General features: G+C 43.2%; 1 protein-coding gene across 9 annotated transcripts; it reads left to right on the top strand.

Moving 5' to 3' along the window:
* The first annotated feature begins 5,801 nt into the window (after positions 1-5,801).
* PRSS35 (serine protease 35) lies at positions 5,802-15,035 on the top strand. Of its 9 annotated transcripts, XM_045008552.1 has the most exons (6): positions 5,802-6,332; positions 6,501-6,552; positions 7,051-7,115; positions 8,198-8,365; positions 10,576-10,657; positions 13,518-15,035. In XM_045008552.1, the coding sequence occupies exons 5-6, from the start codon at positions 10,650-10,652 to the stop codon at positions 14,779-14,781; spliced, it is 1,272 nt and encodes a 423-aa protein (XP_044864487.1). In that variant the 5' UTR covers positions 5,802-6,332; positions 6,501-6,552; positions 7,051-7,115; positions 8,198-8,365; positions 10,576-10,649; the 3' UTR covers positions 14,782-15,035. The 9 variants fall into 9 exon arrangements, with proteins under 9 accessions (XP_044864487.1, XP_044864493.1, XP_044864485.1 ...); XM_045008558.1 differs by lacking the exon at positions 10,576-10,657; XM_045008550.1 differs by lacking the exon at positions 8,198-8,365.
* The last annotated feature ends 1,439 nt before the right edge of the window (positions 15,036-16,474 follow it).

The raw sequence follows: 16,474 nt of genomic DNA on the forward strand, positions 1-16,474 counted from the left end.
CGGAAACTGGAGTGTCTAAGAGAATTGCTTGTGTGACTTGTGGTTAGCCAGTGGGGTGAGACCAAAGTCCTCTTTGTTTGTCTGGTTTGGTTTGCCTTAGAGGTGGAAAAACCCCAGCCTTGGGCTGTAACTGCCCTGTTTTAAGTGATTTGTCCTGAATTGGCACTCTCAGTTGGGTCCTACCAGAACCGCATCGTCACAGAATGCCACACATAACAAAGGAAAACAAGACTCGGGGGGGGGAAGGGGAGAAGACATATGAGAAAATTTAACCTGTATATTTGAAATGTAATTGTAGGACTGAATTGCTGACAAACATCCTGTTTCAAGTAGGTCTATGTATTTGGGTTCCACAGAATTCCATGTATTAAGTATTACAGAGGGAAGGATTCAGAGGGGTAGCCCTGTTAGTCTGTATCAGTAAAAACAATGAGGGGTCCTTTTAGAACCTTAGAGACTAACAAATTTATTTGGGCATAAGCTTTTGTGGGATATAACCCACTTCATCAGATGCATGGAGTGGAAAATACAGTAAGCAGGTATAAATATACAGCACATGAAAAGATGGGACATGCCTTACCAAGTGGGAGAGGGTCAGTGCTAACGAGGCCAATTCAATTAGGGTGGAAGTGGCCCATTCCCAACAGTTGACAAGAAGGGATGAATATGAACAGAGGGAAAATTACTTTTTGTAGTAACCCAGCCATTCCCAGTCTTTATTCAGGCCTAATTTGATGGTGTCCAGTTTGCAAATTAATTCCAGTTCTTCAGTTTCTCGTTGAAGTCTGTTTCTGAATTTTTTTTGTTGAAGAATGACCACTTTTAAGTCTGTTATTGAGTGTCCAGGGAGATTGAAGTGCTCTCCTACTGGTTTTTGAACATTACAATTATTGATGTCTGATTTGTGTCCATTTATTCTTTTGCACATTGGTAGATGTGCAGGTGAATGAGGCCTTGATGGTGTGGGGGATGTGATTGGGTCCTATGATGGGGTCCCTTGAATAGATATACAGAGTTGGCAACAGGTTTTATTGTAGGGTTTGGTTCCTGGGTTAGTGTTTCTGTTGTGTGGTATGTAGTTGCTGGTGAGTATTTGCTTCAGGTTGGGGGGCTGTCTGTAAGTGAGGACTGTCCTGTCTCCCAATGTCTATGAGAGTGAGGGATCGTCCTTCAGGATAGGTTGTAGATCCTTGATGATGCACTGGAGAGGTTTTAGTTGAGGGCTGTAGGTGATGGCTAGTGGGGTTCTGTTACTTTCTTTGTTGGGTCTGTCCTGTAGCAGGTTCCTGTTCTGGGTACCCTTCTGGCTCTGTCAGTCTGTTTCTTCACTTCCCCAGGTGGGTATTGCAGTTTTAAGAATACCTCATAGAGATCCTGTAGGTGTTTGTCTGAGGGATTGGAGCAAATGCGGTTGTATCTGAGGGCTTGGCTGTAGACAATGGATCATGTGATGTGGTCTGGATGAAAGCTAGAGGCATGTAGGTAAGTATAGCGGTCAGTAGGTTTCCGATATAGGGTGGTGTTTATATGACCGTCATTTATTTGTATTGTAGTGTCCAGGAAGTGGATCTCTTGTGTGGACTGGTCCAGGCTGAGGTTGATGATGGGTTGGAAATTGTTGAAATCAAGGTGGAATTCATCAAGGGCCTCCTTCCCATGGGTCCAGATGAAGATGTCATCAATGTAGTGGAAGTAGAGTAGGGGCACTAGGGGATGAAAGCTGAGGAAGCGTTGTTCGAAGTCAACCATAAAAATGTTGGCATACTGTGGGGCCATGCGGGTACTGATAGCAGTGTCACTGACTTGAAGGTATACATCGTCCCCAAATCTGAAATATTTGTGGGTGAGGACAAAGTCACAAAGCTTCTGGTTAAGACAACAGAATAGGAATCAGGGTTCTATCTGCACCTCTGCCACAGACTTCCATGTGACTTTGGCAATTCAGTTAGCCCCAGTCTACCTCATACTTGACTTTCAGCACATGAATACATTTACGTTCACACTTTTGTAATCATAAAAGTTTATTGAAAAATGTTACCAGTATTTTTGAGCTCGCTACAAAAGCCTTAAAACAAAACAAAACCAACCACGCATACAGATAGTCGAGTCATACCTCTGCCTTTTGGCTCAAAAATGGCTATTTATTAAGTAATGTATACTTTTCACAAGTCCAAGCTTTTGAAGAATGATAGTTCTAAATGTTTAAAAGCAGTGTGGATGTGTGTGTACTAATCACAATGGGTCAACATTTTTATATCCTTCATACAGGGTACATAATATAGTTAACACTTCAATAACCTTATGATGCTTTTAGTCAAACCCACACTGGGTTACTCATTCATGTAAAATAAATCCAGATCAATTAAGCAGTTACTGAAAGAATACACTGAAGTTAAGTCATGGTTTCTGTTATATGCAGTGTTGTTGTAGGTGTGTTGGTCCCAGGATATTAGAAAGACAAGATACTATCTTTTATTGGACCAACATCTATCGGAGAGAGAGAGAAGCTTTCAAGCTTACTCAGAACGTTTCTTCAGGTCTGGGAAATGTGTATAAGTTGACAGTCACTTTACCAACAGAACTAATTAGATGGAATCACGCAAAATTGTGAAAGGACCAAAACAAGCCAGAGGATTTAGAGCAGAGTCTCGTTCAGATAAGTCAACATGAATTTCCTTGCAGTGTATGGAAGTAATAGGACAAATTCTTCAGTGAGCCCTTCCAATAGATATTTCTACAAATTTGCCCTAGTGTTCTCTTTCTCCTACCAGCACATCCCAGGTAACAGTTTATCAAAGCCCTGCTCCACATCTGTGGACATGTTCCAGAGGGCAGTCACAAACAAGTTTCCAGACAAAAAAGGCTGGCTGAGGTCTCAGCCAGGTGTCAATGGGACCAAAGGGACCAGCAGGTGATTAAGTTGCCACTCTTGGGCAGGAGACAGGATGTGGGCAAAAGTTCTACATTTTGACAAAGCATCATCATTCCTGTCCACGCCAACTTTCTGTCTTCTGAACATCAGCTGATGATACTTGTGCAAGAGAATGGGATATAAGAGGAGTAGGCAGTTGTCCCAAATCATCTCTCCCTTGCTCTCTACTCACAGCATCATCAACACCTGAAGAACAAAGGGGGAGGAGGGAGGGAAGATCCTGACTGAAAGAGGTTCAGCCAGTAAGACAGCTGGAACATGTGGTGAGAGAGATCTTTGCTTTGCATTCACTTAGCTTGTTAAGTTAGGTGTCAGTTGCATTTTACCTTTTATTTCTTTGTAATCAATTCTGATGTATATGCCTCATCACTTGCAGTCACTCTTTCTGTAGTTGATACATTGGTTTGGTTGTTTTATCTAAACCAGTGTGTTTGGGAAACTCCATTTGAAATAACGGTATTTGTTCATATCATTTTCTGTTAATAAATGACACACTTTTTATGAGCTTGTATTATCCAGGAGGGTGCTGGGCAGTACAAGATGAACTTTTCTGGAGAAGAGTCTGTGACGAGGAGTTTGCTAGTGTTGCCCTGTAATGTAATTCATGAGTGGCTGGCTACAGCACTCCTACAGCATAGCTGGGAGTGATTTACATGTCGGAGGCCATGTGTGAACAGACCAGAAGTGGTTGCTCTCACAGCAAAGCAGTTTAAAAAGCACCCCAGGTTAGAGAATTGAGGAGACATAGCTGTCCATCAGTCCAGATTGTACTCTGCGCAATGTCAGAGTCCAAATGCCAGAGCCAAGAGTTGACACAGCTGGAGCCATGGACCAGGGCTTACCTGAAGGCAGGATCAAGTCTAGGACATGACTAGAACAAGGGTGGGTGCAGAGCAGCATCTAGGCAGAAACAGTACAGGAGTAATCACGAGTAGTGCTTGGAGCAAAGCAAGCCTAGCAGGGCAGAGAATCCACAGGCATATGCATTGAACAGCTGCTGGGCTTAAGAGCAAGCCACCTGACTGCCTTAGCCAATCAGGTGGTTGTGCAAGCCCTGGTTCCAGACCGTACCACCACTTTGAGCCTCCTAGGTGCCTCAGGGCCTGGTTTCACAGGATAAGTTTGGTGAAAATCTTGCAGCAGATCTGTGGTGTGGATAGTTTCCAATGGTTCACAGGATCATTCATCAGGGCCATAAACTTCCCAGTCTACTAAGTACAGGAGCTTCTTTCTAAAGAGTTGCGAGTGCAGGATCTGTCAAACCAAGTACTCTTCTTGTCCCTGGACGTTGATAGCCACGGCAGCAGAGTTGAGCAGGACAGGAACAGGTTCTATGTGCAGGGCTTTAGGACAGAGATATGAAACAGGGTGGATACCGAGGGATTTTGGTAATTGCAACTTGAATGCCACCAGGTTGATCCATTCCAGGATCGTAGCTGGGCTAAGATATTGGTGGTCTAATTTAGCCAATGGGCAATCTGACCTTAGATTCTGAATAGACAGCCAAACCTTGTCCCCGATGACAAGATCAGGGATGGCTTGGCAGCCCTGATCAGTGTGATGCTTATAAACCTCCTTGGCAGATTCTAGCTGCTCCTTCAGTTTTAGATGTACTTGGTAGAGGTGAGCAGTGAAATCTGCAACAGCAGGTACCAGAGATCCCATGAGGATGTCTGGGTGAAACCAAGGGTGCAATCCATAGTTGGAGAAAAAAGGGCCTTGAGAGGTGGAGGGTGGCCTTATTATATGCAAATTCCATATGGAGATAGAGGGAAACCCAGTCATCTTGGTGGTAGTTCATGAAACACCAAGATATTGCTCAAGTACCTGGTTAAACCATGGAGAGAGGGACATGTGGTTCAGGTTGGAGGGAGCTGGTGGAGGAGGGGTAGATGTGGTTCAGGGTGGCATGAGGTGGGGGAGGGGTACAGGTGGGAGAGATGATGGGGCAGAGGGTGCAGGAGAGGCTTGGGGTCAGTAGGGGAGAGGTGATGGGGAGGAGGACATGGTGAGGAGGGTGTGGTGGGGCTCAGGGTGGGGGGAGGTCGTGAGGAAGGTGCGGTGGGGCTCAGGGGGGAGATGATGGTGAGGAGGGCGTGGTGGGGTTCAGGGGGGAGGTGGTGAGGAATGTGTGGTGGGGCTCAGGGAGGAGGGGCGCGGTGGGGTTCGGGGAGGAGGTGATGGCGAAGGGGGGCGCGGTGGGGCTCGGGGGGGAGGTGGTGATGAAGGGGCGCGGTGGGGTTCAGGGTGGGGGGAGGTCGTGAGGAAGGTGCGGTGGGGCTCAGGGGGGAGGTGATGGCGAAGGGGGGGCGCGGTGGGGCTCGGGGGGGAGGGAGAGGAGGGCGCAGGGGGGCTCGTGGGGGTGATGGCGAGGAGAGCGCGGGGAGGCGATGGCGGTTGGAGGACGGTGATGCGAGGGGGGCGCTGACCTGTGCTGGGCAGGCCGTTGGGTGAAGCAGCAAGCGGCGCCTCCTGGGTTTCCAAGGCGGGAAACGTCCCGCGCTCCCCCCCCCCGCCCCCCAGCTCAGAGCCCCGCTGGCCCTGAGGCGCGAGGAGCCGCGGGAGCGCCCCTGGCAGGGGCAGCGCGAGAACGGGCCGATCCCTCCGCCAGCGGCAGCGCAGGAGCCGTGGCAGCCGGCGCGGGGCGGCGCTCTCCGGCCGCAGCTCCGACCCTGGGCAGGGGGTCGGCGCCCTCTCGCAGTTCCCCAGCCTGCAGGAGCGGAGAAATCTGCACCCCCTCCCGCTTCCCAGCCACAGCCCGCCCCCAGAGAAACACCCCTCTCTGTTCCCCTTCTCCCCTGCACCCCCGCTGTCCCTGTCATCCCCGGTCTGTTCCCCTTCTCCTCTTCATCCCCCGCCGTCCCTGTCATCCCCAGTCTGTTCCCCTTCTCCCCTGCACCCCCCGCTGTCCCTGACACCCCCACAGCCCGCTCTCTAGCTTCCCTACAGAGCGGTCATCCCACAGCGTGCACCTCTGCCGCCCTCTCCCGCCTTCCCCTCCAGCCAGCTGTTCCAGCTCATCCCGCCAGCCCTTTTCCTTCCCCTCCCATCCACAGGGACACCCGCACGCGGTCCCAGCAGCTCACCCTCGGGCCGACCTCCCTCTCCCTCCATCCCTCCCTCCGCCTTTCCATCCCCTCCCCCGCCTGGGAAAAACCTGGCAGCTCCCCCCATTCCCTTCTTCAGTAGCCGCCAGGGCTCAGACTGTGCTCAGTGGCTGCTGCTCTCTCTGGTGCTGGCTGGCTGGAGGTGGCGATCTCTCGCTCACTAAATTGGGAACCAGCTGGCAAATACGGATTACTAACTAGATAAGAGTAGAGCACCTATTGCGTGTCCGCGTAGAAAGTTTTAGGAGCCGGGGATTTGGCCAGGTTTCCACCTTTCTCTCGAATGCTAACAGGTATGAAAAGATCTTTCCAATGGTGTTCCTGTCTAGTGCCGTCTGAGCTAGGAAAAAACTCTCAGGGGACTGGTTGCTTTAAAAGCAAACAGGCACGCTAAAATGCGGGCTGCACCTGAGACCTCTTACTTGTACCACAAAAATGCTGAACGGACTTTTTTGTTTAAGATCTGAGAGCTGGAGTTTACGGAATAGCTGCTTGGAGCCTCAGCTGGAAAAGGTAGATAAATCTATTAAGGTGACCGTGTTTACACTGGACCACAAATGTGGCCCTCTCTGTTACAGTAGCGTTTACAAATAGATACAATTGATGAGACGTCAATAAATACATTTTGGCCAGTTACAGGATTTTACACTAAAAGTAGCTTTTTCTGAATAGCCTGACCAGTCGGATGAAAATATTTTTGGCTAAAGTGAACAGAGACACTTTTTCCCCTGGTACTTGTCAAGAGTCTTGTTCCACATGGGTGGCTTAAAAATAGATAGAAAGAAAAGGCTTATTTTGGAAGTTTTCATACTTTTGTCCTTGTACAGTCCCAGCAGTGCTTATTGAGAAAGCCTTTTTTTGCGATTCCCCTCCACCCCATCCCGCTTCATCTGCTTAGTTTCTTTGCTACCATTCCTCCCATGTTTTGAAATTGACACTAATTTTATCCAGATTGCTTGTGGCAGTGAGGCGGTACAAAAATCTGTGCTAAGCTTCTTATTTAATTTTCAGCCTCTGGAGTCCTTTTTATAAAACGAGTTCATCTGCAAGAGAAATGGAAAAAGTAAAGGCAGCAGGTATTTAAATTTGAAAACTGATTATTTTGTTTTAGAAAGCTGGGATCTCTCTCTCTCTCCCCCTAAACATTAGGCTAAAACCGATTTTCTTTCTTTTAGACAACTCTAGGATCACTTTTAAAGAACTATCTGTTGAGATATATATGTCCATAAAAGTGATTAGAAAAGGTAACACTGCTTCTGTTCCTGATAATGCTGGGGTAAATTCATCTATATATGTCTAATTCTTCTGTCTGTGCCCAAGACCCTGATATGTAGGCTCAGTGCATTACAGAGAGCATGTAGTAATTGTACTCAAGAGGGTATTATTGTAGAGAATTGTATAGTTACTAGACTTCAATCTTGTAAACAGGCAAAGCTGATCAGTATCGATAAATAGGCAGGCTAGTTGCAGTGCAATCAAAGAATTTAACAGACTGCTGAGAATAGAACAGCTCATTCCTAGGAATGGGGGTGGATAAAATAAACTAATTGGAAGTGAAAGCAACTGCTAACCGCAACTTTAAAAGGGAGTTTCTTGGCCTCTACAACTCTCATTTCACTGGGAAGGGAAAGATGCTTATTAATGACAGAGCGTTAATTTTAGGAGCTGTTCAAACCATCCTCCAAAACGAACAAAAGTTGCTTGACAAAGATGCTTTTTTTCTCTCATCCTTGAAAAGTAAGGGAAGAAAATAGTGGGCGTAGTACTGTCTGGAAAGAAATGGTATCTGTCTATAAAGTGGGTGGCAAGCTTTGGGGGCTATACGAAGTAAAAATAACGTTTGTTAAAGTGGAAAATTGAGCCGTTTCTCTAGCTTAGTTTAGCACTCACAGTTCACCACTAATTGTATGGATTTGTGTGTCTCTGGAGAGAAACATTCGGGACGGTGAGAGGGATACTTGGGGTTGGCGGAAGATATGTAAGAGCATTTCATTCTCTAGTGGAATAAATGTTATCATAAAACAACCATGCTTAGTGTACTGGAAAAACTAACTCTGGATGAACTAGCGATAGTATGGGTCAGAAGTGAGGTGTGTTGTGAAAGCACTTGCCAGAGCAGTGTCTTCAGGCAATCTTATAAACTGTCATTTTTCTCAAGACAGTTCATAAGGTATCTTTTCCACCTGAAAGAGGCATACGAGAAACTATTCGTACAGTGGGCACGGCTTTTTCCAGAAAACTGAAAAACGACAGATGCCTACATCAGAGTTTACAGCCGTCCTAAACTAAAGTTTAATTTATAGTTCAGTCTAGGAATAAATTGCGGGTAAGTATCCTTAATAAAAGCTGTTTTATAATGCATATTACACTCCATTGAAAGATAAAATATTTAGTGAGTGCGTTTAAAGCGCAGGTAAGAGACTTGATCTAATTCTGCCATCTAGTGGCTATATACATATATATATATACACACATATACACACACACACACACAGAGACATAACAAGGAGTCCGGTGGCACCTTAAAGACTAACAGATTTATTTGGGCATGAGCTCTTATGGGTAAAAAAAGTGGCTTTTAACCATAAAGCTTATGCCCAAATAAATGTTAGTCTTTAAGGTGGCACCAGACTCCTTGTTGTTTTTGTGGATACAGACCTACACAGTTACCCCCGATACTTAAGATATAGACATACAAATTTAAGCAATAAGGAAAGTCAAAATTAAGGCTGAAACTACCATTAATTCATTTTTGCAGCTGAAGTAAGTTTAATTTGAGATTTCAGAACCCTGCCTTGTGCTTTTATACATATTTTTGTAAAATTAGCTTCTGTGCTTGTGCACTATACCCATACCTAAATTTACAATCTCAGTCTAGATCTGTTTTTTCTTAAATCATAATGGAAGGTCAGATATGTAAACTAATGCACTCATCAAGCATATCAGCACAAGTTTAGGAGGAAGAGGCAGACAGAATTCAGGATGGAGATTTACTGTTACGTCTTAGCTCATTGCTGGAGTAACGGTTTCTTCTATGGAGTCTGGAGGAGCAGCAGCTGTTAGCCCTAAACATTTTCATGATTCATCTTGAGATTTTCACATGCTAGCTATGGTTATATGTTGATAGATAGTTGCCAAAAACCAGTGAGTTTTCTTCCTGAACTGTTCATTTCAGTTTTTTTCCCCTTGCAAAATTGGGTGGAAAAAGACGCACCTCTGTACAGGCTGAAGTAGCAACTCCTCACTTTGAGGTCTGAAAATTGCTTAACTCTGTTTTTGAGATACTAGAGACCTAGTCCTTGTGCAAACCCCGCCAATTATAAGTACCTTTTCAACAGCCTCAGGACACAGATTGTACTAAACAGACATTGGAGGAGAAAACCCTGCCAGGAACCTGAGCTTCATTTTTCTTCTCATCCATCCTATATTAGCAAGTGAATTACAACCGAGCATGAATTAGTGGGAAATTTGGGACAGATCCACAAATCTGCTTGTGGGTGTTTGAAGTGTATGAAGTGGGAGATATGTTTATGTTGGAGCTTGTCGTTGAAGGGGGACCAGAGTGTAGAGTTTGGGAGAGTTTGCTATGCGGGATGGAGAAGTATTTGGGATGTTGGGAGTTTGAAGTGGGGAAGGTTGGAGGGGCTTGTAAGTGCAGCTGAAGGTGATCAAGCTGAGAGCCCTCATCACTGTGCGGGGGGGTTTGACAAATGGGAGGAGAAGCTGGAATTTTTCACAGGGGACCAAATCTCCCCTCTCCCTTTCATTTTGTTTCTTACCTTAAAGCAGCGTAGTGTTTAAGATCTCTCTGTTTACTAATTTTAAACACGTGTAGCAATAAAACATTGTCTAGAACACCTAGTTTGCTCTGATATGGCAATTCTATGTTTGTAGTGCTTTCTAGGTATAGGCTTCTTCCAACTCTCAAAGTACATCATTTCCAACTCATAGCAAACAAAAAATGGTTAATTATAAATGACAAAATCCTTTACTTCTAATGTCTGCCCTTAGAGGGAATAAGCATTCTATTCTAGTATCAGAGAGGTAGCCGTGTTAGTCTGGATCTGTAAAAGCAGCAAAGAATCCTGTGGCACCTTATAGACTAACAGACGTTTTGCAGCATGTGCTTTCGTGGGTGAATACCCACTTCGTCGGATGCAAGAGTGGAAATTTCCAGGGGCAGGTAAATATAAGCAAGCAAGAAGCAAGCTAGAGATAACAAGGTTAGATCAATCAGGGAGGATGAGGCCCTGTTCTAGCAGTTGAGGTGTGAAAACCAAGGGAGGAGAAACTGGTTCTGTAGTTGGCAAGCCATTCACAGTCTTTGTTTAATCCTAAACTGATGGTGTCAAATTTGCAAATGAACTGAAGCTCAGCAGTTTCTCTTAGAAGTCTGGTCCTAAAGTTTTTTTGCTGGAGGATGGCCACCTTAAGATCTGCTATTGTGTGGCCAGGGAGGTTGAAGTGTTCTCCTACAGGTTTTTGTATATTGCCATTCCTAATATCTGATTTGTGTCCATTTATCCTTTTCCTTAGAGACTGTCCAGTTTGGCCGATGTACATAGCAGAAGGGCATTGCTGGCATATGATGGCATATATTACATTGGTGGATGTGCAGGTGAATGAACCGGTGATGATGTGGCTGATCTGGTTAGGTCCTGTGATGGTGTTGCTGGTGTAGATGACTATTCTAGTCTTTCAAACAGGAGGAGCTTATGTGGTCTTTGTGGTTGTGTTAGAGATGATTACAGAGAGCTACATCACCCCACCCATTTTATTGTAGGAAGCCTCTATATAGAGAAAAGTTAGTTATAGCTCCAGCTGGGACAACATCAACCATATTCCTGGAAAGACTTCAGCAGTGGTATGCCCAAGTCTCTCTGCATGGAACTAGCATTAGTGAACATTCCTAAACATTTATGACACTTAGCTGTAGGAAAACATCATGTATGTGGACTCTGAACTGTGAGCCAGTCATTAGGCTCAAAGAGAAGAGGAATTCTAGGTAGAATGTGTCTTGCATATTGATAAGTTTCACAAGTTCAACAAAACAGCAGGCTCTCTTAGCACCTCACTACTTGTTAAACAGGTATTTTAGGACATTAAATGTCTGAAAGGATAAATATTACTGATATTAAGGTGAAAAAACTGTTTTAAAGTTTTTTCTGTACTTTAAAGCAGAATCTGTCCTAATTTAAAGTTCATATTCTTATACTCTCATGTTAGTTGCTTTTATTGCCACAATCCTGCCTTCATGCCCACTTTAACTCCCTTTACCTCAGACTTAGTGGTCCAAATCTAGAAGATCTGTATGAAGAATAAATTGGTAAGTGGCCATAGGGTGACCAGACAGCAAATGTGAAAAATCGGGGTGGGGTGGGGGTGTATAGGAGCCTATATAAGACCCCAAAATTGGGACTGTCCCTATAAAATCAGGACTCTGGTCATCCTAAGTGGGCATGAATTGAAGGGCAGGTCTGCACCGATGCAGCTGCACCACTGTAGCACATCTTGTGAAGACACTCTATGCCAATGGAAGAGCATTTCCCCATCGGCAGAATTACTCTACCTTCACAAGAGGCGGAAGCTATGTCAGCAGGAGAGCATCTCCCGCTGACAGGACAGCGCTTAGGTCGCTGTAACTTGCAGTAGTGTAATTCTACCCTAAGTAAGTAAGTTAGTGTATCACACAAGTTTAGGATCTTAGAAAATGTTGTAAATTACACAGATGACGAGAGACTCACCCCTGAATATGGTAGAAGTAATAAACTCCACTGCTGGACATGGTACTCACAGTTGAATAAAGGATGGTGGGTGCTAATTGTTCTAGCTAAGATCTTAGTCTGATAACTGGTACAACAAGTTGTTCAAAAAATATAGGACTCATTGGTTCATGGTGTGCATTTTAAAGCAAAGCTATCACTTTTTGAATTTTATTCACAAGGTACTGTTTTGTACCTTATCACTTTATCTAGCCTTATTCATTGTTTTATTACCTTTAATTTTCACTATAACAAAGAATTCAGATTTTGCTAAACTATATTATATGTAATATAAAACAGACATTTTATCCAGATTTAAACTGTAATTACAGTAAACCAAAGAGCATAACCATACACATGCGTAAATTGCTTAAGTTAAGGTTTAATTATAGACAGTGCCCTTTCTACAGGTGCTTGAGATTTCACTATTACCCAACTGTACAAAGGGTACATGAATAAGCTCAAATCTCCAGCCATCAACAGCCAATATCTGGTTAATATTTTAAGCATCAAGTCCATCTACAAAGTTAGAATAGACTTGCAATTAAGGTACTGAGCTGGGATTCAGAGGAGCTTAGTTCCATTCCTGGCTATGCTACAGACTTGCTGTGTGACCTTGGGCAAGTCACTTATTCTTTCTGTGCCTTAGTGCCCTATCTGTAAAACAAGAATAATGCTTAATTTGTGTTTGTCTATTTAAATGCAAGCTCTTGTGTATGAACAGCACCTGATACAATGGGTCTCGCATCTTAGCTGGGGCCTCCAGGCACCACTGTAATATGTATTAATAGTTTTGTGAGAGATCTCAGAGGGAAATAGCTTTGGGGGCCCATCTAGCTCCTCCGCCACCTATGACTGTGTCCTCCCTATTCTATGAATTCCTGAAACCCCTCCCCCAAATTAGCCATCTTCTACTTTCTTGTGAGTCACCCTTTGTGTATGAAGCTCTGTAGCTCTTGGGTCCCTCAGACATAGACTAGAAATTCAAGGGATGGAGCAGAAGCAAATCCTTCCAAGCAAGAGCACAAGCAGGCAATTTGAGGAATGAATGTGTCTCACTGTCCACAGGTACCAGAAACAGACAGAATTGGGATGGACATCTGTCTTTTTGGTTGGATGCGTGGTATTGCTTAGGTTGCTTAGGCCAAACACTGCTACTGTTGGATGAGATACAATAAACATTTTCATTTGGAGAAAGTACTAATTTGAATCAAGCTATTTTACTTTTATGCAGCCTTTTAAAATAACATTTTGCACACGTTGGTCTGCATTTATTGCATATTATTGTCAACATTTTTGCAGTCATGATTGTTTTCAGCCACAAACACAAGAACAAAATTAGACTAGGGACTACATTACAAAGCCTGATGTTGATGGATTTGAAATGTATCAAATGCATTTATGATTGGTACGATGCCATGTAATTAAAGTAGAACATCAAGGAAATGGGGCTAGCTTCTTAAAATACTTCTTGAGGGTTATGATTTATATCTAGGTGTAATTTATTTAATGAATAACAGAAGTAGAATTATAAAGATCAAAATGTGGGGAAATGAATGAAGAGTCAATGAGTTCCTGTTTCTTTTGTAACCTGGATGCTAATATTCTACCCCACTGATTTTGATGGAAATATTGTACAGTGCTGTAGTCATACAATAGAATCAGATCAATTTTATTTTTAAATATCAATTTGAGTCTCTATTCTCCCTTTTTCAGAGCAACACACATTAACACAATGGGGCATATCTTGCTGTTATTGATGCTTTCCATTCCCATATTATGTCTGACTGATGGAGCCGAAACAGAACAAGATTTCACCTGGCACTTGAAGAAGGTACCCCAGATTGTGAGTGAACGGACTTTCTCCCTTGACAGCCCTAAATTTGAGGCAAAAGCCAAATTAGAACTGAGTAATGTGTGTGGAATTGAATGCCAAAGGAGACTCCCAGTGCCAAGCTTGTCTGACCTGAAGGAGTTTCTGTCCTATGAGACTGTTTTTGAGAATGGCACACGGACCCTGACTCATGTGAATGTTCTAGGACTAGCAGTTGATGCAGCCAAGAACACCACCACCAAAAGAACGTCCTCAAGAAGAAAGAGGCAGATATATGGCACAGACAGCAGATTCAGCATCTCTGACAAGCGGTTCATGACCAACTTCCCTTTTAGCACAGCTGTGAAGATTTCCACAGGCTGCAGTGGCATTCTTATTTCCCCCAAGCACGTTCTAACAGCCGCTCACTGTATTCATAATGGCAAGGATTACATCAAGGGCAGCAAAAAGCTGAGGGTGGGATTGCTGAAGATGAGATCTAAAGGTGAGGGCAAGAAACGCAGAGGTCATCAAAGGGGTAAGAGAGAGGTTTCTGTGGCAAGAGATCACAGTGAGCGTACCTCAGAATTGAAGCAGAGATCCAAAGGTCGTGGCAGAAAACAAAAGGCAACTGGGAGGAGTCAGAAAGCCTCTGATAGTAAACCTTCCTTCCAGTGGACCAGAGTAAAGAGTACCCAGATCCCAAAAGGCTGGTTTGAAGGCGTAACTGGGGATGTTTCCCTGGATTATGATTATGCTGTTCTTGAGCTCAAGCGCCCTCACAAAAAGAAATATATGGAGCTGGGAATCAGCCCAACAATCAGAAAGATGCCTGGTAGCATGATCCACTTCTCAGGTTTTGATGATGATCGATCTGGGCAGTTGGTCTATCGATTTTGTAGTGTGTCTGATGAATCCAGTGATCTCTTCTACCAGTACTGTGATGCTGAGCTTGGGTCTATTGGCTCTGGAGTCTATCTCCGCCTTAAAGAGCCAAACAAGAAGAAATGGAAACGCAAGATCATTGCTATTTATTCAGGTCATCAGTGGATGGATGTCAATGGTGTGCAGCAAGATTATAATGTAGCAGTACGAATTACTCCTCTCAAGTATGCCCAGATTTGTTTCTGGATACATGGGAATGATGAGAATTGTACACAAGGCTGATAAAAGCTGAAACTAGATCATCTAGCACCTAAAATATAATAAAGTAAAAACTTGCCCTAATAGTTATTGGAAGAGAATTGCCCCATATCAGGAATTATTTGAACTTGAAGCCAGCAAATATTTTGATGTATTGAGTATTGCTATTCTTAGAGGGTTAGAATTTTCAAATTAGTTTGTTAAATATATAATAATCAACACGACATGCACTTATAATCCAAAACTGTATTTATGTTTAAAATTCTGATAAATTTGAATTGTTCTCATTAGAAAAATTGTGACTTCACTTGTTTAATTTTTTAAAGGGAAGTATTGAAACTTTTCAAACTGATACTATTAAACAATGTGGTTTTTTAAAAAAAAAATACATCTGTCTTGATTTTCTCAGGGTTCTGCTCCAACAAGCATCTTCTAGTACAAGTTGCACATATCTTATATAATAGCACGTTCAGAGTGATACAAATTGTGAAACATTGGGGTAAGACCAAACTAATTAAGGTTAGTTTACTCTAAAGAGAGTATGTGCACTCTGAGGGCATGTCTACCCTTACTGTGGATCGATACTGCAGTGATTGATCCACTGGGAGTCGATTTAGTGGGTCTAGTGAAGGCCCGCTAAATCAGCCACAGATTGCTCTCCCATTGATGACGGTACTCCACCGGAACAAGAAGCATAAGATAAGTGGATGGGAGAAACTCTTCCTTGGACCCAGCATGGTGAAGACACCACAGTAAGTCGACCTAAGCTATGTCGACTCCAGCTACGTTATAACTTAGGTTGACTTAACCCCGTAGTGTAGACCTGCCCTGAGAGGTGACTATCTAGTTCATACTTGCTAGCTTGGAAAAAAATTTTGCATACCTTACAAACTCTTCCATGGAAATTCTGAATTGCTGTAGCTGATAAGTCCTAAAAACAATGAATTTCATTTCATTGTATGCTAAAATAGCAAAGAATCTAATGAATGTAGCAGTTCTGTTTGGAATAAGGAAGAACCATATGGGTTTAATTTAATGCCCTTAAGTCTAGTTTGAGAAGGTATGCAAAGCTGGGGAATCTTAAACATGTGCATTTTAATATTTGGAGATAAGTAGGTTTAATGTATAATAAAATATTCAACCTTTCTGCCAGGTGAAGTATTCTGTAGTTGTCTTTGTCAGGAACTGGCTATTTGACAACAGTTTAAAGCTTCAAAAAAGATTTTTGTGTGCTAAACATTTTAACAGCTTTTGTAATTCCTTTTATAAGAGCTCAGCTGTTATAGATAGACTGTAGCCTATCAGACTGGGAATTGGAAAGCAAGGTTCTTTTTCATACAATTCTAGAAGCTGGATAGTTCTAATCCCATCATATTCAGACCTCATCAACATGAGTTACTGGGAGAGAAAATAATCCTCCCATGCTAAATCATGTTATGCCTCCTAATGAAATGGTAGGTGAGCTATCCTGTAAATGCAATATATATCTTAGGTAGCAGAAATGAGCCTGATTAGCATTATTGCTACTGAACCACACAATTAATACAGAGGGTACAGTATTTCTATAAAGTGAGCCTGATTGTTTAACATTTGTATACAAGTATCACTAATTTTTTTTTATCAGTTGTGCTCGATTGCTTCACATATAATCTAATCTTGTGCATTTCAGAGTCTTAGTTTAACAAGCAAAACTGTCAGGATGCTAATTTAATCTAAT

The sequence above is a fragment of the Mauremys mutica genome, chromosome 3 (genome assembly GCF_020497125.1).
Source record: "Mauremys mutica isolate MM-2020 ecotype Southern chromosome 3, ASM2049712v1, whole genome shotgun sequence".
In the NCBI taxonomy this organism is placed as follows: Eukaryota; Metazoa; Chordata; order Testudines; family Geoemydidae; genus Mauremys; species Mauremys mutica.